The sequence below is a fragment of the Piliocolobus tephrosceles genome, chromosome 3, assembly GCF_002776525.5.
Source record: "Piliocolobus tephrosceles isolate RC106 chromosome 3, ASM277652v3, whole genome shotgun sequence".
NCBI lineage: Eukaryota > Metazoa > Chordata > Mammalia > Primates > Cercopithecidae > Piliocolobus > Piliocolobus tephrosceles.
The window spans coordinates 148,961,177-148,988,327 of record NC_045436.1 but is presented as its reverse complement, the minus strand read 5'-3'; the positions used below and the strand labels follow the sequence as shown (position 1 = coordinate 148,988,327).

Here is a 27,151-nt window from a genome sequence, read left to right as displayed (position 1 = left end):
ATCTCTGTCTTTGTACAAGCTTTCGTTTCTTAATAGCTGAATGCCTATGGAAATCTTTTCCTGATCTTTATCTACCTGTGGTGTTTATGTGCTCTGGTCCAAACTATACACAGCTGTTCAAGCAATATTCCTTGAACGGTACTTACCAGATTTCGTTGATTGTAAGATGCACAGATTTTTCCATTTTTTACATGTCAGAGTCAGGATTTTTACCTTACAAATAAATTGTGTGTGATCATGTAATTGGCAGTGCCCCAAACCCAGCCATGACTGCCAATAGGCATCACTGGGGGCTGGCCCAGCCAGCCCAAGAGCTCCGTTTTTCCCCTTAGGATATGAGGTTGCTCAGATGTCTTCTTAGGGAAAAGAAGCAAAGCAATGAGGAAACCAAGCTTTTTTGAGAGGATCGGCATCTTGATCCAAGAGCAAATGAGCACAAAATAAAGTTCCTTGAAAACTAAAGTTCCTTGAAAACAACAGTTTGAACTGTGGTTTAAATGGAATAGAACTAAAAGTTTACTTTATCCTGCTAACCAGAAGATGAAGAATTGCGCACGAATCGCCAACTAGTTTTAGGCAAATAAAGAAATTAGAAATCTTTAACTTAACCAACACATCAAAATTGTATGTTAAGTTAAATTTTGTGGGTCTTATATTAGTTTGGCCTTACTAATAATTTCTGAATTGGACAATCACTTACTGTCACACTGCAAGTCTGTTGTCACTTGTAACACCTTTCTTCCAACATTTCTTCTCTCACTGCAGCTCAACTATTCTGTTGAGCCCGATCTCCTTCTCTGGACATGTGTTTTTGTTTTATTTGCCTCTGTCTCTCAACTGTCTTCCTGCCTGAGAATCTCAAAATGCATCTTGCTCCACAACTTACCAAAATATGTAACTGGCTTTTATAGTTGACAGGATTTGTTGTGCTACCCTTGGTCTTTTATCCACATTGTCAAGTAACTAATCATCCCTTTTCCATTTTCTACTAATCAAATGGATGCTGCTTTTGGCAGTGAAATTGTGAAATGCATGTCTCTTTGTTGAATCACACACCATTTCACAGGGCCAGTGCTCCAACCTGTTTAGGTCTCTTCACATTTCAGTCACGTCCATCAAAGCCTGGACCAACCTTACCAAGTTGACATTCCCAGAAGTATTATAAGCATGTTACATCATCCTTCTCCCATCCATGTGAGTGAGGCAGCTTATAAAGATGGGGAAGGGAGACAAAGAGGCAAAAGGAAAGGAAAGCATTATGTTGTAGTTGACTTTCATTGCTCCAATTTAATTGTAAACGTCACCTCACCATTTCTGCTGCCTGGAATTCTCATGCCAGACTTCTCAAGGCAGTATTATTGTTCTTCCTTTACTTTGTACTTATAGGCAATCTTCTACCTAATGCTTCTCCTAAGTATACAGCAGTGGCATTGTGGGAGGCTCTAGAATTTACTGGAGCAGCTAAACTTTGCTGAGCATTTATTTCCGCTAAATGGTGGCTGTCTGATTACACCAACACTGAAAATTACCCAAGAGGATTAATCTGGTAATAAACAGAATGAGAGAGTGTTGCCCATTGGCAGGGGACTACGTGTCCCCATTGAGTACAGTCACCATGAGGCCTTTCTCAAATTCCGAGCACGTGGCAATTACTTCTTTTTCTTTCTTGGTATAAATGTAGGGGTACAAGTATGGTTTTAATGCATGCATATATTGAGTAGTGGTAAAGTCTGAGCTTTTAGCATAGCCATCGCCCTAATAGTATATATTGTACCCATTAAGTAATTTCTCATTTCTCACCCCCTCTCACCCTCCCACCATCCCACCATTCTGTCTGCGGTGTCTGTTATTCCACAGTCTACCCACGTGTACCTATTATTTAGCTCCCACTGGTAAGTTAGAAAAAGTGGTATTTGAATTTCTGTTTTTGTTTTTGGTTTTCTTTTTTCACTGAAGATAATGGCCTATTTCTTTCCATCCTCATATTTTATTATAGGAGAGAGGGAAACCTTTGGATAAGTCTTCATAAAATAAAAAGAGCACTCATTTAAGAGGTCTCCTTTGTCAATAATTAGATATAGTCCCTTGAAAAAGTAACATACCTCAGTGTTCTTATCTGTAAGTATTTATTCTACCGGATCTTTAAGTTTTCTTTTATGTCTCCACATTTATAATGCTGTGACATTACCAATTCTACATGGGCAGACCATGTCACATTTCTGTCTTTGCAGAACTGTTCTGTGCATCAACAGGCCCGCCTAACCTCTCTGAAGGACAGTTCCCACGTACCTGTCCTTCAAGTCCAGATACATGTGTTACCTCCTCATTGACATCTACCCCAGAGCCCCAGGGGCAGATTAAGGTACTTTTTCCCCTGAGCTTCATTTATTATTCAGACATTTATTGAGCCTCTGCTCGGTACCAGGCAGAGTTGTGAGTGCAATGATACCATAATATTGAAAACAGAGTGCCTGCCCTCATGGAGTTTACAGTCTCGCAGAGCATACAGTTGTAAACAGCAGTGACCAGGGTGGTACTTGAAGCCCAGGAAATACAGGGTGCACTGGGCATGTGTAAAGGTTGGGGAGAAGCTCAGTCCATCTGGAGGTATCAAGAAGGCCTGTGGAGGAGTTGATGTCTAAGCTGAATCCTCAAGGTTGGGCGGTGGGAGATGGCTAGGTTAAAAGAATATTCTAGGCAGAGAGAACATACTTTCACAGGCAAATTTGGGAGAAAATTCCAACAGTATATAGAAATGACTACTTGCCAGGCACTTACTCTAAGTGCTGTGTATACATTAACTTGCTCAATCCTTGCCATGAGTCTAGGAGATCAATCTTACCGTCTTCATTTTATTAGGTAAGGAAACTTAGAAATACAGAAGTAAATTGCTTCTGACGCTGAAGCAAATAAGTGGCAGGATCAGAATTTGAACCAAGGTAGTTTGGCCTGAGTGTCCAATCCTACTCACTATACCATACAGCCTCTTTCGTTCTCACATTTTTGGAAATTTATACAGACAGTCCTCAACCAAACAATGGTTTGACTTATGATTTTTTTGACTTTGCAGTCATTCAAAGTGAGACACATTCAGTAGAAACTGCACTTCAAGTACAACCATTCTGCTTTTCACTTTCAACACAGTATTCTTTGAATTACATGAAATATTATCAAATAGGCTTTGTGTTAAATGCTTTTTCCCAGCTGTAGTCTAACGTAAGTGTTCTGAGCACCTTTAAGGCAGACTAGGCTAAGCTATAATATTCAGTAGGTTAAGTGTATTACATGAATTTTCAACTTATACTTTCAACTAACAATAGGTTTATCAGGATGTAACCCCACTGTAAGTAGAGAAGAATCTATGTCTATATTTGCATAGAGATATAAATATATGTGCATGTGTAAATATATAAGCTACATACTTATACATGTTGTACATGCACATGTGTGTGAGAGTATATATGTATAGCCAGAGCACGAACAATAAAGGAAATATGACATGAAATGAGGTTGAAGTGTTGGGCAGGGACCTGATCACAGAGGAGCTCATAGACCAGGTCATGGATTCTAGACACTATCTTTGGGATGATAGGAAGCTTAAGCAGGGAAGGTGTAAAATAGCATTAAGAACCCAGGTTCCAATTCCCCCTCTACTACTTGTTTCCTGTGTGACTTTGGACAAGTTACTTAACTTCTCTGTTCCTCAGATTTTCATCTGTAAAACTGAATAATATTAATAGTTTTACCTATTTCATAAGTTTAAGAAGTAAATAAGTGGCTCTATGTAGCTTCTGACTATGTAACAGGAAATCTTAGCTATGGTAATCAGATTTGGATTTTTAAAAGGATCCATCTGCCTGCAGTGTGGCTCATGGGTGAGAGGGAGCAAGAATTTAAGCAGGGAGATACTTTAGGGAGCTGAAGTCGTAATACAGGTACATGTATACTCAGAGAACACTCAGATATAGTGATTGCCAAAATCCCAGTGACAGGAATAGAACTAACTCTGGGTTTTTCACTCAGGCACTGGTATGGTTTGAATGTTTATCCCCTCCAAATCTCATGTTGAAATGTGATCCTCAGTGTTGGGGATGGGGCCTGGTGGGAGGTGTTTGGGTCGCAGAGGCGAATCCTTCATGAATGGCATTGCTGCCCTCCCCATGGTAATGAGTGAGTTTTCACTCTATTAGTTACCAGGAGATCTGGTAACCTATTTAAAGAGGCTGGTACCTCCTCCCTTCTCTCTCTTGCTCCCTCTCTCATTATGTGACTCATTTGCTTCCTCTTGCCTTCCAACATGAGTGAAAGCTTCCCGATGCGCCACCAGAAGCAAAGCAGATGCTGACACCATGCTTATACAGCCTTGTAGAATCATGAGCCAAATAAGCCTCTTTTCTTTAAAACTTCCCAGTCTCAGATATTCCTTTAAAGTAACACAGAACAGACGGACAAAGGCATACGGTTTGTGATCAGGTGTCCTGCCACTGAAGGAAGCTGGTCTCCACTGGCAGCCTGGTTCAAGTTCCTTTATGCAGTGAATTCTTCCAACTTATCACAGACACACAACTTCCATCTTGCCACTTCTTCTCTGCCTCTCAAAACTCCTGGTCCCTTCTCTCTTTCTCCATGTTCATTAAGCCTTGATGGTTAGAGGTCCTGCCTTGGTTCATGGTCAACGGTTCCATTCTTCCTTACTATCATGTTATATTAGGAATGTGAGGAGGCTAAATCTCTCAAGACACAGGGGTGTCAGGTCTACGCAGTTAGTTGTCTGCAGAAGGCTTTGGATGAAGCGTCATCCAACCACATATTGTTGGTCTCTTTCTTTCTGGTGATCATCTATGACACCAGAGGCCAGTCAGCCTTTTTTGGGCTTGACTGAGGACCTGTTTTTCCCAGAATTGCCTGTTTTAATCATGCCCTCCTGTATATCCATCGTATGTCTCATAATCAAGGGAATAATTGCAAGTGACCTGAACTCAGTAATCACAATAGTTCTAGTGAAATGTAACCATTGAAGATGAGGACCTGGGATTTTCCTTGAGATATTTGCATCTGGAGCAAGTCATTCTACCCAGAGAATGGCTTATACCACATGTGTAAACCATAACTTACCATTGATAAATAGTATCTGACAATGCTAATCTGAGTTTTAAGACTTCTCTGCTTACTACCTTCTGTGAGATAAGCATTCTAGAAATGGGACATAAATACTAAAACAAATTATAATGAGTGCTATCTTCACCAATGTATTGACCTTAGAAAGCTATGTCCTTAGTACAACAATCTTCTTGCTGTTCAAAGCTTTCTGAATCTGATCTGTACTCTTGAATATTTTTAGTGGTAACAGATGTTAATCCTTTTATTAATAAGAAAAGATTTTTTTTTTTTAAGGAGCTACAGGTCTTTTAAAAGCTATGTGTTATATATGTAAAGGCCAATAAGCCTGGAGAAATATCATTTTTAATCAAAACAAAATTCAAGTACAAAGCGACAAGATTTTTTTGTGTACAAAATGAGATGATTCCTAAAGAGGAAGTCCCCTGAGCAGTGGCAGACTCATTGGAATAAGTATGTAGCCTTCCATTGTAATATCTTTGAAGAATAGCCTTCTTTTCAGTACTGAATTTGTTTTCAAAAATCAGTCATATTATCTCTATAGTTATATTTCCATTTTGCATTGAGATATTAGTCTACGGTGTGGGAAAATTGAGAAAGAAAATATTTTGGAAGGCATTTAAGTTATTATGTAAGCCTATCTGAATAAATGATAGTGCAAGGCCATTATGAATTCAAATTTGACTCACTGCTTTTAGAAAAAAAAAATTAGGGTTATTTGTTTTTTACAGATTGCTTTATTGTTAGGTAATCTTGATATTTAGATGACAGTGTTTGATTTCAAGGGGTAAGATTTGTTAGGGCTTTATTTGCTGGCTTTTTGATTTTAGACCAATTTAGCACATTATAAAAAGCATGATAAATTAGCTTCCCTAAGAAGTTTTTAAAACAAGTGAGATGGTTTTAAGTAAAAAAGGTAATATCAAACTACTTTCCTAAGGTTTTATGCTTAAATGATGAAATAAATAAAGACACATAAAATGTGCTGTCAACAAGTTAGTATTCCAATAAATAGTAAATTAGATTCTAGACTCTGCAGTGCCTGGACATTAGGCTAAAAGCTAAAGTGAATGTTTTAAAGTATGTAATAAATCTTGTCTTGTTGAGCACTTTTATGTTCCAAGTGTTTGTTGCCAGTTATTGATCATGCAGATGTATGGCATAGCTGTCTGCCCAAAACAATGTTTTGTATTGCGGGAGTTGGTTGTTTCATTTATTTATTTCCTCAGCGTCTTCCCGGTTGCTTGATTTTTATCTTTTTCATCATTTTCTTCCCATAAACACATATGGGAAAGAACAATTTAAGGGAGAAAAGCTAGAGGCCAGAGAATATTTTTTAACAAAGTTAGAAGTAAGAAGACATGGAGCTATGAAGGCCTGGATGACGGCAGTACTGGTGGCCAACCTATAAGGAAATAACAGATGCAAAACTATTACAAAAGACTTCCATCAGTGGCAAATAAATGATGTGATACTTTGGCTTTTGAAATAAAGGAAAATAAATAATGAAAGCGCTGTTATGACACCTTTACCCTCATCATTTGGTTCACATGTAGTTAGTTCTTTGTATTTGCAATGCAAATAGATGTGTATGGTATTACTTTTAAAATAGCTTTATTGAGATATAATTCACATGTAAAATTCACCCACTTGAAGTGTATGATTCAGTGGCTTTTAGTACATTCACAACTGTGTAATAGTTAGGAAAATCTATTTTAGAACATTTTCATAACTCCAAGAAGAAACTCTGTGCCCTTTATGACTCCTCAAACACCCCATTCTCCTCACTAGCCCTAAGCCACTGCTAATCTGCTTTTTGTCTCTATGGATTTGCCTATTCTGTACATTTCATATAAATGGAATCATATAATATGTGGTCTTTTGCGACTGGATTCTTTTACTTAATGCTTTCAAGGTTCATCCATGTGGTAACATGCAATGTATTTCATTGCATTACTTAATTATTCCTCAGTAGTATTCCATTGTATGGATTATGTCATATTTATTTATCTGTTGATCACTTCATGGACATTTGTGTTATTTCTGTATTTGGGCTGTTATGAATAATGCTGCTATGAACATTTGTGTACAAGTTTTTATGTAGACATATGTTTTCATTTCTCTTGAGTATATGCCTAGTAGTAGAATTATCAGGTCATGTGGTCACTCTCTGTTTAACCATTCGTGAAACTACCAGACTGTTTCCAAAATGGCTGAGCCATTTTGTATTCCCATCAGCAATGTATGAGGGTTCCAATGTCTCCACATTGCCAACACTTGTTATTATCAGTCTTTTTTATTATAGCCACTTTGTGAAGTGTTATTGTAGTTTTGATTTGTACTTCCTGATAATTAATAATATTAAGCATCTTTTTATGTTGGAAATTTGTATATATTCTGTGGAGAAATGTCTACTCAGATCGTTTGCCCATTTTTAAGTGAGTTATTTGTCCTTTTATTACTGAGGTGTAGGAGTTCTTTATATATTCTAGACAAAAAATCCATACAAATATGATCTGCAAATGTTTTCTTTCATTTTGTGTTTACTATTTTCACCTTCTTGAAAGTGTCATTTAAATAATAATTTTTAAAAAATTTTGAGTAAGTTCGGTTTATTTTTTATTTGGTTGCTTGTAATCCAGGCTGACAAAGATTTACTCCTGGCCGGGTGCAGTGGCTCCTTCCTATAATCCCAGCACTTTGGGGGGCCGAGGCAGGAGGATCACCTGAGGTTAAGAGTTTGAGACCAGCATGGCCAACATGGCAAAATCCCATCTCTACTAAAAATACAAAAATTAGCCAGGTGTGGTGGTGGGCACCTGTAATCCTAGCTACTTGGGAGGCTGAGGCAGGGAGACTCACTTGAACCTAGGAGCTGAAATCATGCCACTGCACTCCAGCCTGGGCAACAGAGGGAGACTGTCTCAAAAAAAACAAAAACAAAAACAAAACAAAACAAAAAACCTACTACTCCTGTGTTTTTCACTTAGGAATTTTATGGTTTTGACTCTTAAATTGATGCCTATGATCTCTGTTAACTAATTTTACATGGTATGAAGTAGGGGCTAAGCTTCATTCTTTTGCATGTGAATATCCAGTTGACCCAATGCCAAAGATTATGCATGTGACATTGAATTGTTTCAGTACCCTTGTTGAAAATCAGTTGACCTTATGTGTGAAGATTTATTTCTAGATTCTCTATTTTATTCCATTGATTACTATGCCTCTCCTTATGCCAGCACTATACTGTCTTAATTATTGTAGTTTTGTAGTAAGTTTGAAATCTAGAAGTGTAAGATTTTCAACTTTATTCTTCTTTTGTGAGATTGTTTTGGTGATTGGATTGAATCTGCAGGTTAATTTGGGGAGTATTGCCATCCTAACAACATTAAGTCTCCCGATCTATGAACATAGATCTTTCATTTATTTATATCTTCTTTAATTTCTTTCAACATTTTTTTTGTAGTTTTCAAAGTATAAATCTTGCATTTCTTTTGTTAAATGTATTCCTAAGTTTTCTTAGTGATCTTATAAATGGAATTGTTTCTTTCTGGTGCTCTTTTAAATTGAATTATTTCTTTCTGATGCTCTTTTAAATTGAATTTTATTTAATTTCATCATAGATTTTTTTCATTGCTAGTGTATAGAAATAGATTTTTGCATATTGATCTTGCATCCTACAACCTTACCCAATTCATTGATTGATTAGTCCATTTATAGTTTACAGCTATAAATTTTCCTCTCAGTACCATTTTAGCTGCATCCCATAAGTTTTAGTATGTTGTACCTTTATTTTCATTCATCTCAAAGATCTTTTTTATTTCCCTTGTGACTTCTTTCTCATTGACTATTTAGGAGTATATTAGTTTCCACAAATTTGTAAATTTCCTAAATTTTTTGTATAATTGCTTTATAATTTTATTCTACCATATTCAGAGAACATACTTTGTATAATATAAATTTGTGTAGATTTATTGAGGCTTGTTTTATGAACTAATATGTATTCCATCCTGGAGAATGTTCTGTGTGTGCTTGAGAAAAATAAATTCTGCTGTTTCTGGGTAGATTATTTCCTAGACATATGTTCTAGTTTGTTTATACTAATGTCAAGTCTTCTAATTTTATTTCTTTTTACTAGTTGTTCCTCCCTTTATTGAATGTAGGATATTTAAGTCTCCACACATCTACAACCATCTGATCTGTTTACAATTTATACCAATTTAATTTATACCAATTAAATTATACAATTTATACCAATTTAATATATTCAAATTATGCAATTTATACCAATTTAACTTAATAATGCCGTACATCTACAACCATCTGATCCGTTTACAATTTATACCAATTTAATTCTAGTGAACTGTAGAAAAATTAGTCCTATATTGCTGTATTTCCTTTTCCTCCCTTTTGTGCTATTATTGTTATCCCTGTTATAGCTAGGTATGTTACAAATTCAGTGGCATACTGTTATAATTGTTACTTTATATAATTGTATGACATTTAAAGAAGATCAGAGAAGAGCAAGTATATATTTATAGCTTTTCTTATATTAACCTTCATATTTACCATTTTTTTATTTGCTCTAAATAAGACCTTCCTCAGCCGCATCCAAACAGTGTCAGCCAAAAGAAACGAGACAAGATTATGCGTATAGTTCCTGGGTTGTGCATGGTACAACTAAAGGGTCCCATACACATCGCAGTGGATTTGTATATTTATTTTGATGAGTTAATTGGCAGATGGTCTTGTAATGATTTAATGATTTCAGTATGTTATAACAATTATGATTTCAGTATAATGATTTCAGTATGTTATAACAATTTTCTGATAGCTAGAAGTAAAGTGACTAGAGGAAGAAGTGCTTTTTAAAATCATACAAAATGGAGTATGATCCCTAGTGGCAGTCCCATAAGGATCTGAAACTAAGAAGCTGTGTGGTGCTGTCGTCTCAACCCAGTCCGAAGAGAACCAAAAAATAAGAGTAAGTTGGATTCCAGTTGGCTAACTCTAAACAAGCCTAGGTCTTTAATATTCAACTGTTAACAAGTTCGTTAACATTCAACATTGAACAAGTTCGTTAACAAACTAATGACCTCAGCCATTTAGTTTTCCCACATAAATCACCTCCTCCACTGACAAGCCATACAAACACCACAGAGAAGAACCTGCCCTGATTATTGCTCTCCTTCTGTCCCAGAGGCATGGATCAAAAAACTGGCAGAGAAGACATGAGGTCCTACCACCCTTGGGGACTGACCTTGACATGGTGACCACACCCATGGGTAAAGCCAAGTGAATTCCAGGCCGTGACCAACCAGTGAAGCCATCCCTTCTTACACTTGCCAGCTTTTCTTTTTCTTTTTTCTGTTTTCTATTTTTTGTTGTTGTTGAATTTTAAGATACTTGCCTGTGGTTAATTCTATATATATATATATACACACTTTAAGTTCTGACATACATGTGCAGAACATGCAGGTTTGTTACATCGGTATACATGTGCCATGGTGGTTTGCTGCACCCATCAACCCATCATCTACATTAGGTATTTCTCCTAATGCTACCCCTCCCCTAGTACCCTATCCCCCAACAGGCCCCTGTGTGTGACGTTCCCCTCCCTGTGTTCATGTGTTCTCATTGTTCAACTCCCACTTATGAGTGAGAACATGTCGTGTTTGGTTTTCTGTTCCTGTGTAAGTTTGCTGAGAATTATGGTTTCCAGCTTCATCCATGTCCCTGCAAAGGACATGAACTCATCCTTTTTTATGGCTGCATAGTATTCCATGGTGTATATGTGTCACATTTTCTTTATCCAGTCTATCATTGATGGGCATTTGGGTTGGTTCCAGTGTTTGCTATTGTGAATACTACCGCAATAAACATATATGTGCATGTGTTTTTACAGTAGAATGATTTATAATCTTTGGGTATATACCCAATAATGGGATTGCTGGGTCAAACAGTATTTCTGGTTCTAGATCCTTGAGGAATTGCCACACTGTCTTCCACAATGATTGAGCTAATTTACACTCCCACCAACAGCGTAAAAGCATTCCGATTTCTCCACATCCTCTCCAGCATCTGTTGTTTCCTGACTTTTTAAAGATCACCATTCTAACTGGCATGAGATGGTATCTCACTGTGGTTTTGATTTGCATTTCTCTAGTGACTAGTGATGATGAGCATTTTTTTTCATGTTTGTTGGCTGCTTAAATGTCTTCTTTTGAAAAGTGTCTGTTCATATCTTTTGCCCACTTTTTGATTGGGTTGTTTGTTTTTTTCTTGTAAATTTGTTTAGGTTCAAGTTCCTAATAGAGGCTGGATATTAGCCCTTTGTCAGATGGATAGACTGCAAAAAGTTTCTCCTCTTCTGTAGGTTGCCTGTTCACTCTGATGATAGTTTCTTTTGCTGTACAGAAGCTCTTCAGTTTAATTAGATCCCATTTATCAATTTTGGCTTTTGTTGCCATTGCTTTTGGTGATTTAGTCATGAAGTCTTTGCCTATGCCTATGACCTGAATGTTATTGGCTAGGTTTTATTCTAGAGTTCTTATGGTTTTAGGTCTTACATTTAAGTCTTTAATACATCTTCAGTTAATTTTTGTATAAGGTATAAGGAAGGGATCCAGTTTCAGTTTTCTGCATATGGCTAGCCAATTTTCCCAACACCATTTATTAAATAGGGAATCCTTTCCCCATTACTTGTTTTTGTCATGTTTGTCAAAGATCAGATGGTTGTAGAGGTGTGGCGTTATTTCTGAGGCTTGTTTTCTGTTCCATTGGTCTGTATATCTGTTTTGGTACCAATACCATGCTGTTTTGGTTACTGTAGCCTTGTAGTATAGTTTGAAGTCAGGTAGCACAATGCCTCCAGCTTTGTTCTTTTTGCTTAGGATTGTCTTGGCTATATGGGCTCTTTTTTGGTTGCATATGAAATTTAAAGTAGTTCTTTCTAATTCTGTGAAGAAAGTAAATGATAGCTTGAAGGGGATAGCATTGAATCTATAAATTACTTTGGACAGTATGCCTTTTTTATGATATTGATTCTTCCTATCCATAAGCAAGGGATGTTTTCCATTTGTTTGTATTCTCTCTTATTTCCTTGAGCAGTAATTTGTAGTTCTCCTTGAAGAGGTCCTTCACATCCCTTGTAAGTTGTATTTTTAGGTATTTTATTCTCTTAGTAGCAATTGTGAATGGGAGTTCACTCATGATTTGGCTCTCTGTTTGTCTGTTACTGGTGTATAGGAATGCTTGTGAGTTTTGCACATTGATTTTGTATCCTGAGGCTTTGCTGAATTTGCTTATCAGCTTGAGGAGTTTTGGGGCTGAGACAATGAAGTTTTCTAAATATACAATCATGTCTTCTGCAAACAGAGACAATTGGACCTCCTCTCTTCCTATTTGAATACCCTTTATTTCTTTCTCTTGCCTGATTACCCTGGCCAGAACTTCCAATGCTATGTTGAATAGGAGTGATGAGAGTGAGTATCCTTGTATTGTGCCAGTTTTCGAAGGGAATGTTTCCAGTTTTTGCCCATTCAGTATGATATTGGCTGTGGGTTGGTCATAAATAGCTCTTATTATTTTGAGACACATTCAATCAATGCCTAGTTTATTGTGTGTTTTTAGCATAAAGGGGTGTTGAATTTTATCGAAGGCCTTTTCTGCATGTATTGAGATAATCATATGGGTTTCAACACTGGTTCTGTTTATGTGATGGATTACATTGGTTTGCATATGTTGAACCAGCCTTGCATCCCAGGGATGAAAGCAACTTGATCATGGTGGATAAGCTTTTTGATGTGCTGCTGGATTCAGTTTGCCAGTATTTTATTGATGATTTTTGCATTGATGTTTATCAGGGATATTGGCATGAATTTTTCTTTTTTGTTGTTGTAACTCTGCCAGGTTTTGGTATCAGGATGATGCTGGCCTTATAACATAAGTTAAGGAGGAGTCCCTCCTTTTCTGTTGTTTGGAATAGTTTCAGGAGGAATGGTACCGGGTCCCCTTTGTACCTCCAGTAGAATCCAGCTGTGAATCCATCTGGTCCTGGACTTCTTTTTTTTTTTTTTTTGGCTCGTAGGCTATTAATTACTGCCTCAATTTCAGAACTGTTATTGGTCTATTGAGGGATTCAACTTCTTCCTGGTTTGCACTTGAGAGGCTGTATGTGTCCAGGAATTTATCCATTTCTTCTAGGTTTTCTAATTTATTTGCATAGAGGTGTTTATGGTATTCTCTGATGGTAGTTTGTATTTCTGTGGGATCAGTGGTGATATCCCCTTTATCATTTTTTATTGTGTCTGTTTGATGCTTCTCTCTTTTCTTTTTTGTTAATCTGGCTAGCAGTCTATCAATTTTGCTAATCTTTTCCAAAAAACAACTCCTGGATTCATTGATTTTTTTAAGAATTTTTCGTGTCTCTATCTCCTTCAGTTCTGCTCTGATCTTAGTTATTTCTTGTCTTCTGCTAGTTTTAGAATTTGTTTGTTCTTCCTTCTCTAGTTCTTTTACCTGTGATGTTAGGGTGTCAATTTTATATCTTTCCTGGTTTCTCCTGTGTACATTTTAATGCTATAAATTTCCCTCTAAACACTGCTTTAGCTGTGTCCCAGAGATTCTGGTACATTGTGTCTTCGTTCTCATTGGTTTCACAGAACATCTTTATTTCTGCCTTCATTTCATTATTTACATAGTAGTCATTCAGGAGTAGTTTGTTCAGTTTCTATGTAGTTGTGTAGTTTTGAGTGAGTTTCATAATCCTGAGTTCTAATTTGATTGCACTGTGGTCTGAGAGACTGTTATGATTTCCATTGTTTTGCATTTTCTGAGCATTGTTTCGCTTCCAATTATGTGGTCAATTTTAGAATAAGTGCGATGAGAAGAATGCATATTCTGTTGATTTGGGGTGGAGAGTTTTGCAGATGTCTATTAAGTCCCTTCGTCCAGAGCTGAGTTCAAGTCCTGAATATCCTTGTTAATTTTCTGTCTTGTTCATCTGTCTAATATTGACAGAGGGGTGTTAAAGACTCCTGCTATTATTATGTGGGAGTCTAAGTCTCTTTGTAGGCCTCTAAGAACTTGATTTATGAATCTGGGTGCTCCTGTATTGGGTGCATATATATTTAGGATAGCTAGCTCTTGTTGCATTGATCCATTTACCATTATGTAATGGCCTTCTTTGTCTTTTTTTGATCTTTGTTGGCTTAAAGTCTGTTTTATCAGAGACTAGAATTGCTTTTATTTTTTGCTTTCCATTTGCTTGGTAAATATTCCTCCATCCCTTTATTTTGAGCCTATGTGTGTCTTTGCACATGAGATGGGTCTCCTGAATACAGCACACTGATGGGTCTTAACACTTTATCCAATTTGCTAACCTGTGTCTTTTAATTTGGGCATTTAGCCCATTTATATTTAAGGCTAATATCGTTATATGTGAATTTCATCCTATCGTTATGATGCTAGCTGGTTATTTTGCCCATTAGTTGATAGATACAGTTTCTTCATAGTGTCGATTGCCTTTACAATTTGGTATGTTTTTGCAGTGGCTGGTACTGGTTTTTCCTTTCCATATTTAATGCTTCTGTCAGGGGCTCTTGTAAGGCAGGCCAGGTAGAGACAAAATCTCTCAGCATTTGCTTGTCCATAAAGGATTTTATTTCTCCTTGGCTTATGAAGCTTAGTTTGGCTGGATATGAAATTCCGGGTTGGAAATTCTTTTCTTTAAGAATGTTGAATATTGACACCCCCCTCCCCCCCACTCTCTTCTGGTTTGTAGGGTTTCTACAGAGACATCTGCTATTATTCTAATGGGCTTCCCTTTCCTGCCCTTTCTCTCTGGCTGCCCCTAACATTTTTTCCTTCGTTTCAACCTTAGTGAATCTGATGATTATGTGTCATTGGGTTTCTCTTCTTGAGGAGTTTCTGTGTGGTGTTCTCTGTATTTCCTGAATTTGATTGGCCTGTCTTACCAGTTGGGGAAGTTCTCCTGGATAATATCCTGAAGAGTGTTTTCCAACTTGGTTCCACTCTCCCCGTCACTTTTCAGATACACCAATCAAACTTAGGTTTGGTCTTTTCACATAGTCCCATATTTCTTGGAGGCTTTGTTCATTTCTTTTCATTCTTTTTTTCTCTAATCTTGTCTTCGTGCTTTATTTCATTAAGTTGATCTTAATCTCTGATATCCTTTCTTCTGCTTAATTGATTCAGCTATTGATACTTGTGTATGCTTCACGAAGTTCTCATGCTATGTTTTTCAGTTCCATCAGGTTATTTATGTTCTTCTCTAAACTGGTTATTCTAGTTAGCAGTTCCTGTAACTTTTTATCAAGGTTCTTAGCTTTTTTGCATTAGGTTGGAACATGCTCCTTTAGCTTGGTGGAGTTTGTTATTACCCATCTTCTGAAGCCTAGTTCTGTCAATTCATCAAACTCATTCTCCATCCAGTTTTGTTGCCTTGCTGGCAAGGAGTTGTGATCCTTTGGAGAAGAAGAGGCATTCCGGTTGTTGGAATTATCAGGCTTTTTGCACTGGTTTTTTCCTCATCTTCATGGATTTATCTACCTTTGATCTTTGATGCTGGCAACCTTAGGATGGGGTGTGTGGACGTCCTTTTTGCTGATGTTGATGCTATTCTTTTCTGTTTGTTAGTTTTCCTTCCAACACTCAGGTCTCTCTGCTGCAGGTCTCCTGGAGTTTGCTAGAGGTCCACTCCAAATGCTTTTTGCCTGGGTGTCACCAGCAGAGGCTGCAGAACAGCAAAGATTGCTGCCTGTTCCTTCCTCTGGAAGCTTCTTTGTAGAGGGGCACCAACCAGATGACAGCCAGAGCTCTCCTGTGTGAGATGTCTGTCGACCCCTGCTGGGAGGTTTCTCCCAGTCAGGAGGCATGGGGGTCAGGGACTGACCTGGGGAGGCAGCCTGTCCCTTAGCAGAGCTTGAGCTCTGTGCTGGGAGATCCGCTGCTCTCTTCAGAGCTGATAGGCAGGAACATTTAAGTCTGCTGAAGCTGTGCCCACTGCCGCCCCTTCCCCCAGGCACTCTGTCCCAGGGAGTTGGGAGTTTTATCTGTAAGTCCCTGACTGGGGCTGCTGCCTTTCTTTCAGAGATACCCTGCCTAGAGAGGAGGAACCTAGAGAGGCAGTCTACTTACCAGCTTTTCTTAACCCATTGTTCAACCAAGGCTATTATTGTCCTTCTCAGGACAGAAGACCAGATTAGCATGTGAAGGGGATTCTGCTTCCACTGAGGGAGACACTTTCTCAGCATTTGCAGCAGCTCTGGGATGTCCTTCCCAAGGATGGTGAGCTGGAAAAGTTCATCTTTTGTATTCTAAAACATTAGAAACAAATCCTAGTGTGGCAGGATATTAATTTACCAAAAGGTACTCTGTGGCATAGAAAACACCCAGAAAGATTAACAACAGATAAGCCATAAGTATTTTCTTTATTTTTTCATTTTCTGGAAACATGACCCTTTGCAAATTATGGGCTGTCCATTATTTAACAAATTAGACTATTTTATAGCCCTGCTTATTCTTTTATTACTAGATGATTTCTGTGCCCTTCTGAAGCTCAGTAATTTACAGCTCTGTCCAGTGGAACCTACTGTGATGTCAAATACTCTGTATCTCCTCTGTCCAACATGAGAACCAGTATGGGGCTACTGAGCACTTGAGGAACTGAATTTTTTAATTTTTACCCATTTATTTTTACTTTTTAAGTAGCCCCAGCTAGAGGCTGTCAAACTGGATAATGAAGTTACGTTCTTTGAGGTCTCCTTTCTTTGTACAGTGTGATTAAACTTTGTAAGATAGATTAAAGCATAGAGCCCCCAAAATCAAAATGCTGATATTTTCCTATATGATGAAACCCATGGAATGGGCCATGAGAATATTTTTTAAAGAACTGCCATTTATCTATCAGCCTTCTTAAACACTCAAATGCACTTAGACAAAGACCTGGAACAAGCCAGATCTGTGGGGGCCCATAGCCAAGAAATGGGAAGCACACAAAGTCCCCAAGATTTGCTGGGGCCACAAGGGAGGACCCATACTCTGAGCTTCCATCTCACCAAATGCCATGCAAGCAGGAGGAAAAGAGTAGGGAGGGTCTTGTTTCCACTTGTGGGAAGCAAGGAAAGGAAAAGAAGAAATTTTCAAAAGCTACAACTGGGAACATTTACTTTATGCAGATAGCAGTTGAGTGAAGGTAACGAAACCCAGCATGCTCTCCATAGCACTTTTCAAAGAGCGAACTTGAAAAAGTTTGTTATAGACTGTCAGAATCTTCCTTAGTAGAGTAGTCTTTGAAGTAGGGAGATAGAGGATCCTATTATCCTCGCTTTTCTGTAAGGCATACCTTTCATTTTTGCCAGTACATGTTTTTCAGATATATGTTGATGAAAGCCGAACTACTTACAGATAAAACAGACATAAGCAAAATATCTCTCCTCATATGATAAAGTGTGATAATGACAGGGCTTTTTTTTTTTAAAGAAATGTAGGTGTTTGACTTACAGTCAGTGTATAGTAATATTTGTTATGGTTTTCCTTTCTCATATTAATACTTATGGTAACATTATATATGTATGGTGATTTAATTGTCTCAAGTACTATGGTAACCTCATCCCAGCTGCTTCAAACCTTAAAATTCTGTTTCCATTTCAAGGCAACAAAGGCCCATGCTCCAAAACCTTCAACAGTTAGCATTTCATTTCCTCTGGGCCCATGGCAGCAGTGTAATCAGAAACAAAGTAAGAAATTATAAGGTTCATTCCCAACCCATCATGGAATGAAAAATCTCTTTAAATGGATCTTAAAAATCACCTCCGCTCTGTAAGAGAAAACATGCTGCAAAGAGAGATGTTAAAAGTCACATTAGCTTGACATTGTAAATAAGAACAAAGCCCACAGGTAAATTAATGCTCTTCATCCATTTGTCCCCAGGTCATAGATCTGTACTGGGGAGTGGAAGAAGATGACTGGGACAGCCCAGAGCTCCAGAAGACCCGCATGAAGCTGCTGGAGGATTGCTTGAAAACTTCTGCAGGTCCATGTTTTGTTGTGGGTATAAAAAAACTAATGCTTTATATTAACTCTTAGATGAATGTGAGAATTATTGCTGATTTGTGATTCATAAGGGGCTTTTTAAATGAAGGGGGAAAAGACTTTTTTATGTCTGTTTAAACATTTTAAGCTGTCTCCTGGCTCTCAATGTGTGAGAACAAAAAGCTTCAACTTTTCTTAAGAAGTGCTGCAAATTAACGGTGAATAATTTGAAATGGTCATCAAAGGGATGACTTGGGTTTGACTACGATTTCTACAACACCTTGTGATCAACAATAAGGATTACTCTTTCAGACCTACAATCTTTATCCTAGGTTTTCTTATCTTATTCTACAATCTATTCCATCATAGTGCTTCTATTTCTTAACACTAGAATTTCTGGCAGTTTTTAACAAAATGACTGAAACATTGTTAAAGTGAATCAAATATACTGTGTCTCATCTACCAGTAGCAAATGGTGCCCTGTGAAAAAGTTTCTTTCTACAATAACTTTCGGCTACGTCTTCATTATAAGCTAAAGATCAACAGGGAGATTTCAAGTGGAACATTATTATTAATTCATCATTATTTTCTAAAGAATACTTATTCCTCTGTGTAAGCACAGTGGTAGTAAGATAAATAGGCCATACTATGGCAGGTGATTGTGCAAAATCACTGCCTTAATTTAGCTTAAGAAAGACTTAACCTTGAATCCAAGCAGATCCTACCAATCGATAAGGGAAGTTGCCCTTTTGAACATAGGTTGCTCTAAGACTGACAGATGAGTGTTAAAATTACTAGTGAGTGCTATGAAAAAAATATCACATCGTACTGTTAAAAACTAGGTTCAATATATCAGCAAAAGTGTTCTTAATATTTATGTGCATATCCATCTATATTTGGCTCCACATAGGATCAGGAACACCTACAGAGATGGTATCACAAATCTGACCAGCTGATGGTAAATTTCTTACCCAGGCTAGTAAAGTGTATAAAGGCTGTATCATATAATGTTTATAGTATTCCATATATAGGTAAGCTGTTTACTCACTAGTGCTACTGTGTGCGAAGGGCTGCTCTTAAGTGCTGGGGGTATGATAGGTTGACTCATACAAAATTGTTATTTTGTGGGCCAGTTCTTTATGATTCAACCTGAGAACTGAACTAAGAAGATAAAATATTTTGCTTTCCTGGAGCTTACATTCTAATGTGGGTGGAAGGGGGAGAGGGCAGGCAAAAACCAAATAAGTAAGATAAACAGTAAGTCAGATGGTGATAAGTGCTATGGAGAAAAATAGAGAAATGAAAGAAAAGAGAGAATACCAGCAAGGGGAGAGATTTGCTACTTAAGATAAAGCAGAGAAGGCCTCACTGATAAGGTGACTCTGAAGGGGAGATGGAAAGAGGGGCAGGAAAAAAGCAGGTGTGAATACTCCAAGTCAGGTATTCCAGGAAGAGGGGTTGGCGTGTTCAGGGAACAGCAAGCAGGCCTCTGTGCCTGGAACAAGTCTGAATAGGGAGGAGGGCATGGGATGTGGGGGAAATATCATGGGGCCTTGTCATCTTTTATTTTTAAGAGTAAGAAAACTATTGTTATGGCTCAGCATAATTGGGAACCATCGATTTTGGAAAGGTAATTTCAGTAAGACAATTCTATAATCTTCAGGTTGACTTAAGGTTTTACCTTGAGTGACAGGAAAAACTGCAGAAGTGTTCTGAGCAGAGGAATGAGGTGATTTGACTTGTATTTTAAGCATGGCCTTGGCGGCTGGGTGAGGAAGAGGGGACAGAGCAGCCAGACCTTTAGACAGCTACTACAATAAGCCAAATGAGAAAAATACATGGTTTAGGGGATTTGGGGAATGAGCACCTGAAAACAGTGTCCTGTGGCCTGAAAAGAATGCAAAAAAAAAAAAGGCCTGAAAGTTGGGTTAAGTATCTGAAGGGCAAGTAGTGGAAGAGATTATTTTTCCGTGGGTCATCGGAGGATAGAACGAGGAAGCAGATTTCAGCTTTGGGTGAAGAAGTTAAAGGATGTAGCTTTCTCTCAGGTTTTTGGATCCAGTTTCCCTGGGTTCTGACCTGACATTTCATATCTGTGCAGCACTGCAGGAGTTGCTTCACTACTCTAAGCCTTAGATTTTTGTCTGTAAAATGGAAGTGATAATAATAGTTATCTACCTCACTGGGTCATTCTGAGAATCAAATGAAATTGCAGGCACTTTTATAGTATTTCACACATAGTAACCCGTTAAAAAGTGTTGACTGTTTCTTATTGTATCGTTATTATGTATCATAGCTGTCTGAAGATGAAATCACCTGGCTCAAACTGTAGTGACGCATCACGAAAAAAGTTTTTACCAAAGTGAAGAACACAAACCACTCTGACAGGGGTGCTTTAGAACAGACTCAAATATTGGAAGACAGGTTAGGTCAGATTCCGTTATGCTTAGAAAGCCAGATTTGGGAAGCATAACCCGCTATGGGAGTGTCCTGGGAAATCTCAATTACTGTGATCTCCACAGCTTTACCATAATCCAGGCTCGGAAATTCAGGAATGAGAGAGATGTTCTCCCCCTTTCATAACCCTGTCGAGTGCCATCCCTAAGCTAACTAAAATTAGACATGACTCTGAATTCCAGTAATTTGCTGGTAGGAGAATAAATAAAGACTGCAAGTTTATGCAGGTTGTGAGAGCAAAGGTTAGCTGATAGAACGGTAGCAACATCTTGATTGAGCATACACAAATCATTTATCCCTCCTTCTGCTGCCCTGTTACATGTTTAAACTCAGGGAAACCGTGACAAAACCCTATAGATAGAGCTAGGATTATTCACCCCAGTGATCCTGAATCACACAAGGCTTATATCTCACTGCTTCTAGAAACAAAATAAAAGTACACCTTTTATGGCCTTTCCTGTTGTAACTATGGTAACAACTGGCATGTGTGTGTTACTTTTTAGCTCGAGTTTCCTCACCCAGTGCTCCCTTGTGGATATTTCTGGAAGTCATGATGACCCCTGTGGGATGCAGGGCTTAGCATAATACTTCCCCTAATGCTGAAGTCTTTGGCAAGGAAATTCACCACTGCCGAATGGAAAAAAAAAAAAAAAAATGTTTTTGTATCTTCAAAGGCTTCACAGACTTTAGCCTTTATGTTAAATCCAAATAAATTAAGGACAGGATGAAGCTTTCCTTTTAAACACTCAGGGAATTGAGGTCCAAAGGGCACTTGGTCTTCAGTATTGTTCGTGCTTGGCCTTTTTTGACTTCATCCCCTAAAAGTTGTCATTTAGATAATGACCCAAGGTTCCACTGACATGCAAGCTGTGCGGTAATTCTGGACAGCTGTTTTACACACATGTTTTTGACCACAAAGAGATGAGGGTGCTAGAGTGAGGGGGCCTGGAATATGTCTGGTCCTGCTCTCAAAGGACTAGCTTGGGAGACATATTGTAAAGCATACGTCATCTTACCAAGAAGAACAATATTTGAATACATGTGTAGAGAGAGGCAAGTACAGTGGGAAGAGCCCAGAATTTTGATTTTATAATCAAGTAAGGGCGCTGGTTCTCAGGGGACAAGTCACTAACTTAATTGTGCTTTAATGATCACATCTATAAATATAGGAAAATAATAATAAACTAAAAGCAATTTTGAATCAATTTCAAAGGGTTGTTGTGGGGACCAAATGTGATGATATATGTATGAATTCTTTGTAAACCCATAAAAGGCTAACAACCAGTAATTTTAGACCAAATAACTTAAACTGTGACTTACATTATTTTCAAATGAGAATAAAAAGTTTTCATGTATATTAGGCATTTATGTGCTATTATAATTTTTCCCTTTGAAAACGCCAATAATAATGAAAAACGTATTAAGGCTTCATTCAGACAGTCAAATGTTAAAAGATTTTAATTCATTCTCATGTGTATATTAATAAAATGTAACATTTGTAAAATACATATGGTACATATTTATTTGATTTTTCTAGATATGAATTTGATCACATTTACTGACTAAAAGCTTTACCTATCCCCAAGGAGAGATTCTGACCAGGGCTGCCCCTAGCAGGGAGACAACTCACAGCTGAGTAACAAAATCATCTTCATCACCTTTTAGGTGTAAAAAATTGCTTCAGCCTTTGCAAAATATGGAAAGTTCAACAGAATCTCCCACACCTACTTGTCGCATTCCCTACTCCGTAGAAAATCCTTTTGTAGCAGGAGAGGAGTATGGCCTTTTGGAGACAGCAGAGGTCATGTGGTGCTAATTCTCTCATTATCTCATCCCCATCCTTCTCCATGGTGCCTATTTATAGGGAAGAGGGGGTTTTCTTCTTGTCATTGCTCCAAATGTGGAGTACCCAAAAGAATTGCTTATAGAGTTTGAGCATTGATCCTGGACCCTGAATACAGGTCTGCCTCTTGTCAGAAGTTGACAGAAGTAGGTGACTTCAATCAGAAACAACAAAGGTGATATTACAACCGATCCCACAGAAATGCAGAAGATCCTCAGGGACTATTCTAAGCACACCTATGCACACAAACTAGAAAATCTAGAGGAAATGGACAAATTCCTGGAAACACAATCTCCCAATATTGAACCAGGAAGAAACTGAAACCCTAAGCAAACCAATATTCAGGTCCAAAACTGAATCAGTAATAAATCTACCAACCAAAAAAAAAAAAAAAAAAACAGGTCCAGAACCAGATACATTCACAGACAAATTCTACCAGATACACAAAGCAGAGCTGATACCTATTATAGTGAAACTATTCCAAAAACTTAAGGAGAAGGAACTGCTCCCCAACTCATTCTTAAAAACCAGCATCACCTTGATACCTGGCAAAAGACAAAACCTGGCAAAGACACAATGAAAAAACAAAACTACAGGCAAATATTCCTGATGAACATAGATGCAAAAATCCTCAACAAAATACTAGTAAACCAGATCCAACAGCACATCAAAAAGTTAAGTCACCATGATCAAGCAGGTTTAATTTCTGGGATGCAAGGTTGGTTCAACATATGCAAACCAATAAATGTGACACAGCCACATAAACAGAGTTAAAAACAAAAACCATATGATCATCTCCATAGACATGGAAAAAGCTTTCAGTAAACATTCCTTCATGATAACCCTCAGTAAAAACAAGACATCGAAGGAATATACCTCAAAATAATAAGAGCCATCTATGACAAACCCACAGCCAACATCATGCTGAATGGGCAAGAACTGGAAGTATTTCCCTTAAATACTGGAACAATATAAGAATACCCACTCTCACCACTCCTATTCAACACAATACTGGAAGTGCTAGCTAGAGCAATCAGGCAAGAGAAGAAAATAAAAGGCATCAAAATAGGAAAAGAAGAAATGAAACTGTCTCTCTTCATGTATGATGTGATTCTATACCTAGGAAATCATAAAGACTCTTCCAAAGGGCTCCCAGAACTGATAAACAATTTTAGTAAAGTTTCAGGATACAAAATCTATGTACAAAAATGAGTAACATTTCTATACACCCATAACGTTCAAGCTGAAAGCCAAATAAATCAAGAATGTGATTCTATTTACGATAACCACAAAAAAAAAAAAATCAAAATACCTAGGAACATATCTAACCAAGGAAGTGAAAGATCTCTACAAGGAGAATTACGAAACACTACCAAAAGAATTCACAGATGACACAAACAAATGGAAAAACATTCCATACTCTGGATTGGAAGAATCAATTCATTAAAATGTTCATTCTGCCCAAAGCAATCTATATATTTAATGCTATTTCTATCAAACTACCAGTGTCATTTTTCATGGAACTAGAAAAAACTATTCTAAAATTTATATGGAACCAAAAAAGAGTGTGCCTAGCCAAAGCAATGGTAACCAAAAAGAACAAAGCTGGAAGTATCACATTATCTAACTTCAAACTATGCTATAAGACTACAGTAACCCAAACAGCATGGTGCTGCTACAAAAACAGACACATAGATGAGTAGAACAAAGTGGAGAACCCAGAAATAAAGCTGCACACCTACAGCCATCTGATCTTTGACAAAGCTGACAAAAATAAACAATGGGGAAAGATTTTCTATTCAATAAATTATATTGGGATAGGTGTCTAGCCATATGGAGAAGAATGAAATTGGACCCCTGTCCTTCACCATATACAAAAATTAACTCAAGATGGATTAAAGGTTTAAATGTAAGACCTCAAACTGTAATAATCTCAGAAGAAAACCTAGGAAATACCATTCTGGACATTGGCCTTGGGAAATAATTTATTACTAAGTCCTCAAAAACAACTGCAACACAAACAAAAATTGACAAGTGGTACCTAATAAAACTAAAGAGCTTCTGCGCAGCAAAAGAAACTATTAACAGAGTAACCAGACAATGTACAGAATGGGAGAAAATGTTCAAAAACTATGCATCTGACCAATGTCTAATATCTGGAATCTATAAGGAACTTAAACAATGGAATAAGCAAAAAAAATAAGCCCATTAAAAAAATGGGCAAAAGATATGAACAGACACTTCTCAAAAGAAGACATACAAGTGGCCCACAAACATATGAAAAAAATGCTTATCAACACTAATCATCAGAGGAATGCAAATCAAAACCACAATGAGATACCATCTCACACTAGTCAGGATGACTCTTATTAAAAACTCAAAAAACAACAGATTCTGGTGAGACTGTAGGGAAAAGGTAATGATTATACATTGTTGGTGGAAATGTAAATGAGTACAGCCACTGTGTGAAAAGTGATTTGGAGATTTCTGAAAGAACTTAGAACTACCATTCAACCCAGCAATTTCATGATTGGGTATATATCAAAACAAAAAATAGTCTTTCTACCAAAAAGACACATGCACTCACAGGTTCATCACAGCACAATAGCAAAGAATCAATCTAGATGTCCATGTCTGGTGGATTGGATAAAGAAAATGTGGCACATAAACTCCATGGAATACTACACAGCCATAGAAAAGAATGAAATTATGTTCTTTGTAGCAACACGGATGAAGCTGGAGGCCATTTCCTAAGTAAATTAACTCAGGAACAGAAAACCAATTACCACATGTTCTCACTTATAAGTGGGAACCAAAAGTTGGGTACTCATGGACATAAAGATGGATGGCAACAGTAGAAACTGGGGACTACTCAGCCACACACACATGCTTCCATCAGTGGCACAGGGAATGAGGGAGGGGGCAAGGGTTGAAAAACTATTGGATACTATGCTGAACACCTGGGTGATGGGATCAGTCATATCCCAAACCTCAGCATCATTCAATACAGTCAGGTAACCTGCACATTGTGTGCCCTGAATCTAAAATAAAAGTTGAAATTATATATTAAAAAAGCAAATGGCTGGGCGCAGTGGCTCACGCCTATAATCCCAGCACTTTGGAAGGCTTGGGCAGGTGGATCACGAGGTCAGGAGTTCAAGACCAGCCTGGCCAACATGGTGAAATCCCATTTATAGTAGAATACTAAAAATACAAAAAAATTAGCTGGGCATGGTGGCACGTGCCTGTAATCCCAGCTACTCATGAGGCTGAGGCAGGAGAATTGCTTGAACCAGGACCCAGGAGGCAGAGGTTGCAGTGAGCCAAGATCACACCACTGCATTCCAGCCTGGGCTACAGAACAAGACTCTGTCTCAAGCACAAACAAACAAAAGTAGACAACTTACACTGTGCTGTCTTGAGCAACTAGAGTTTGAAAACCTTAGTTACAGTATTGGAGAATCCATCCCCATCCCACCACGTGTGTGGCATCCCTGGAGGATGCTCATAGCATCTCACTACAGTTCCTCAATCCGCAGTGTGGATGAGGTGGAAATTTGCTGTAGGAGAAGCATTGGCAGGTGACCCTAGGAGACCCAAGCCTGATACCGTGCATGAAATAAGAGGAGCACCAATTACCACTGATGGAGGCAGCTAAGAGGTTCTTTCTTGACTTCACATTTAGAGGGGTGTTCCCATATCTTAGAATCAGGACAAAAGGAATCTTGCCTGCAGTATGCTTTGTCAACTCCCTGAGCTCTCAGTGAGCTGACACTCATAAAGCATCCTCATCAGGGCTATAAGATTACACACATATAAACAAACCCAATCTATCAGCATTGGGTAAAGAAGCAGCAGAGACCAAAAGAATGGGCATATCACCACTGTTGCTTGAGTGTAAGCATATGTCAAAGCAGACTTCTACCTCCACTTACACACACACACACACACACACACACTGCCATCAGTGGCACAGCTAGCAGGGAACAGAGAACGGGTCATGCTCATACCCACCACAGGCAGCTCCTGGCAGTGGACCCTAAGCCCAGCACGCACAAAGTGAGAAGAAAGAAGCCCAGAGAGCTACATTTTGAACTGGGCCATATTTTATTTTATTTTATTTTATTTTTATTTTATTTACTTATTTATTTATTTTTTTTGAGACGGAGTCTAGCTCTGTCGCCCAGGCTGGAGTGCAGTGGCCGGATCTCAGCTCACTGCAAGCTCCGCCTCCCGGGTTTACGCCATTCTCCTGCCTCCGCCTCCGGAGTAGCTGGGACTACAGGCGCCCGCCACCTCGCCCGGCTAGTTTTGTGTGTGTGTGTGTGTGTTTTTAGTAGAGACGGGGTTTCACCGTGTTAGCCAGGATGGTCTCAATCTCCTGACCTCGTGATCCGCCCGTCTCGGCCTCCCAAAGTGCTGGGATCACAGGCTTGAGCCACCGCGCCCGGCCTGGGCCATATTTTAAACCAAAAATATGACAACTTAAGGGACTGAACTGTGAAATCTGTTGTTATTCAGCAAGTTTGTTTTTTCACTAGGCAGAAGAGTAAAGACAAGACAAAGTTTGTAGCTGTAACTGACAAAGACTAACATTCTATTTTTGCATATCATTGAGTGACACTCAAAGTTATAGCATATAGGTCAGTTCCTTCTCACCTTCTCACCACTGTCCTT

General features: G+C 38.2%; 1 protein-coding gene across 1 annotated transcript in view; it reads left to right on the top strand.

The window, feature by feature from the left end:
- Nucleotides 1–27,151, top strand: part of NWD2 (NACHT and WD repeat domain containing 2) — a 221,674-nt gene that overhangs the window by 88,615 nt on the left and 105,908 nt on the right. The window contains exon 3 of the mRNA XM_023224679.3: nt 18,073–18,189. Coding sequence (XP_023080447.1) covers nt 18,073–18,189 — 117 coding nt within the window. The remainder of the gene's footprint in view (nt 1–18,072; nt 18,190–27,151) is intronic.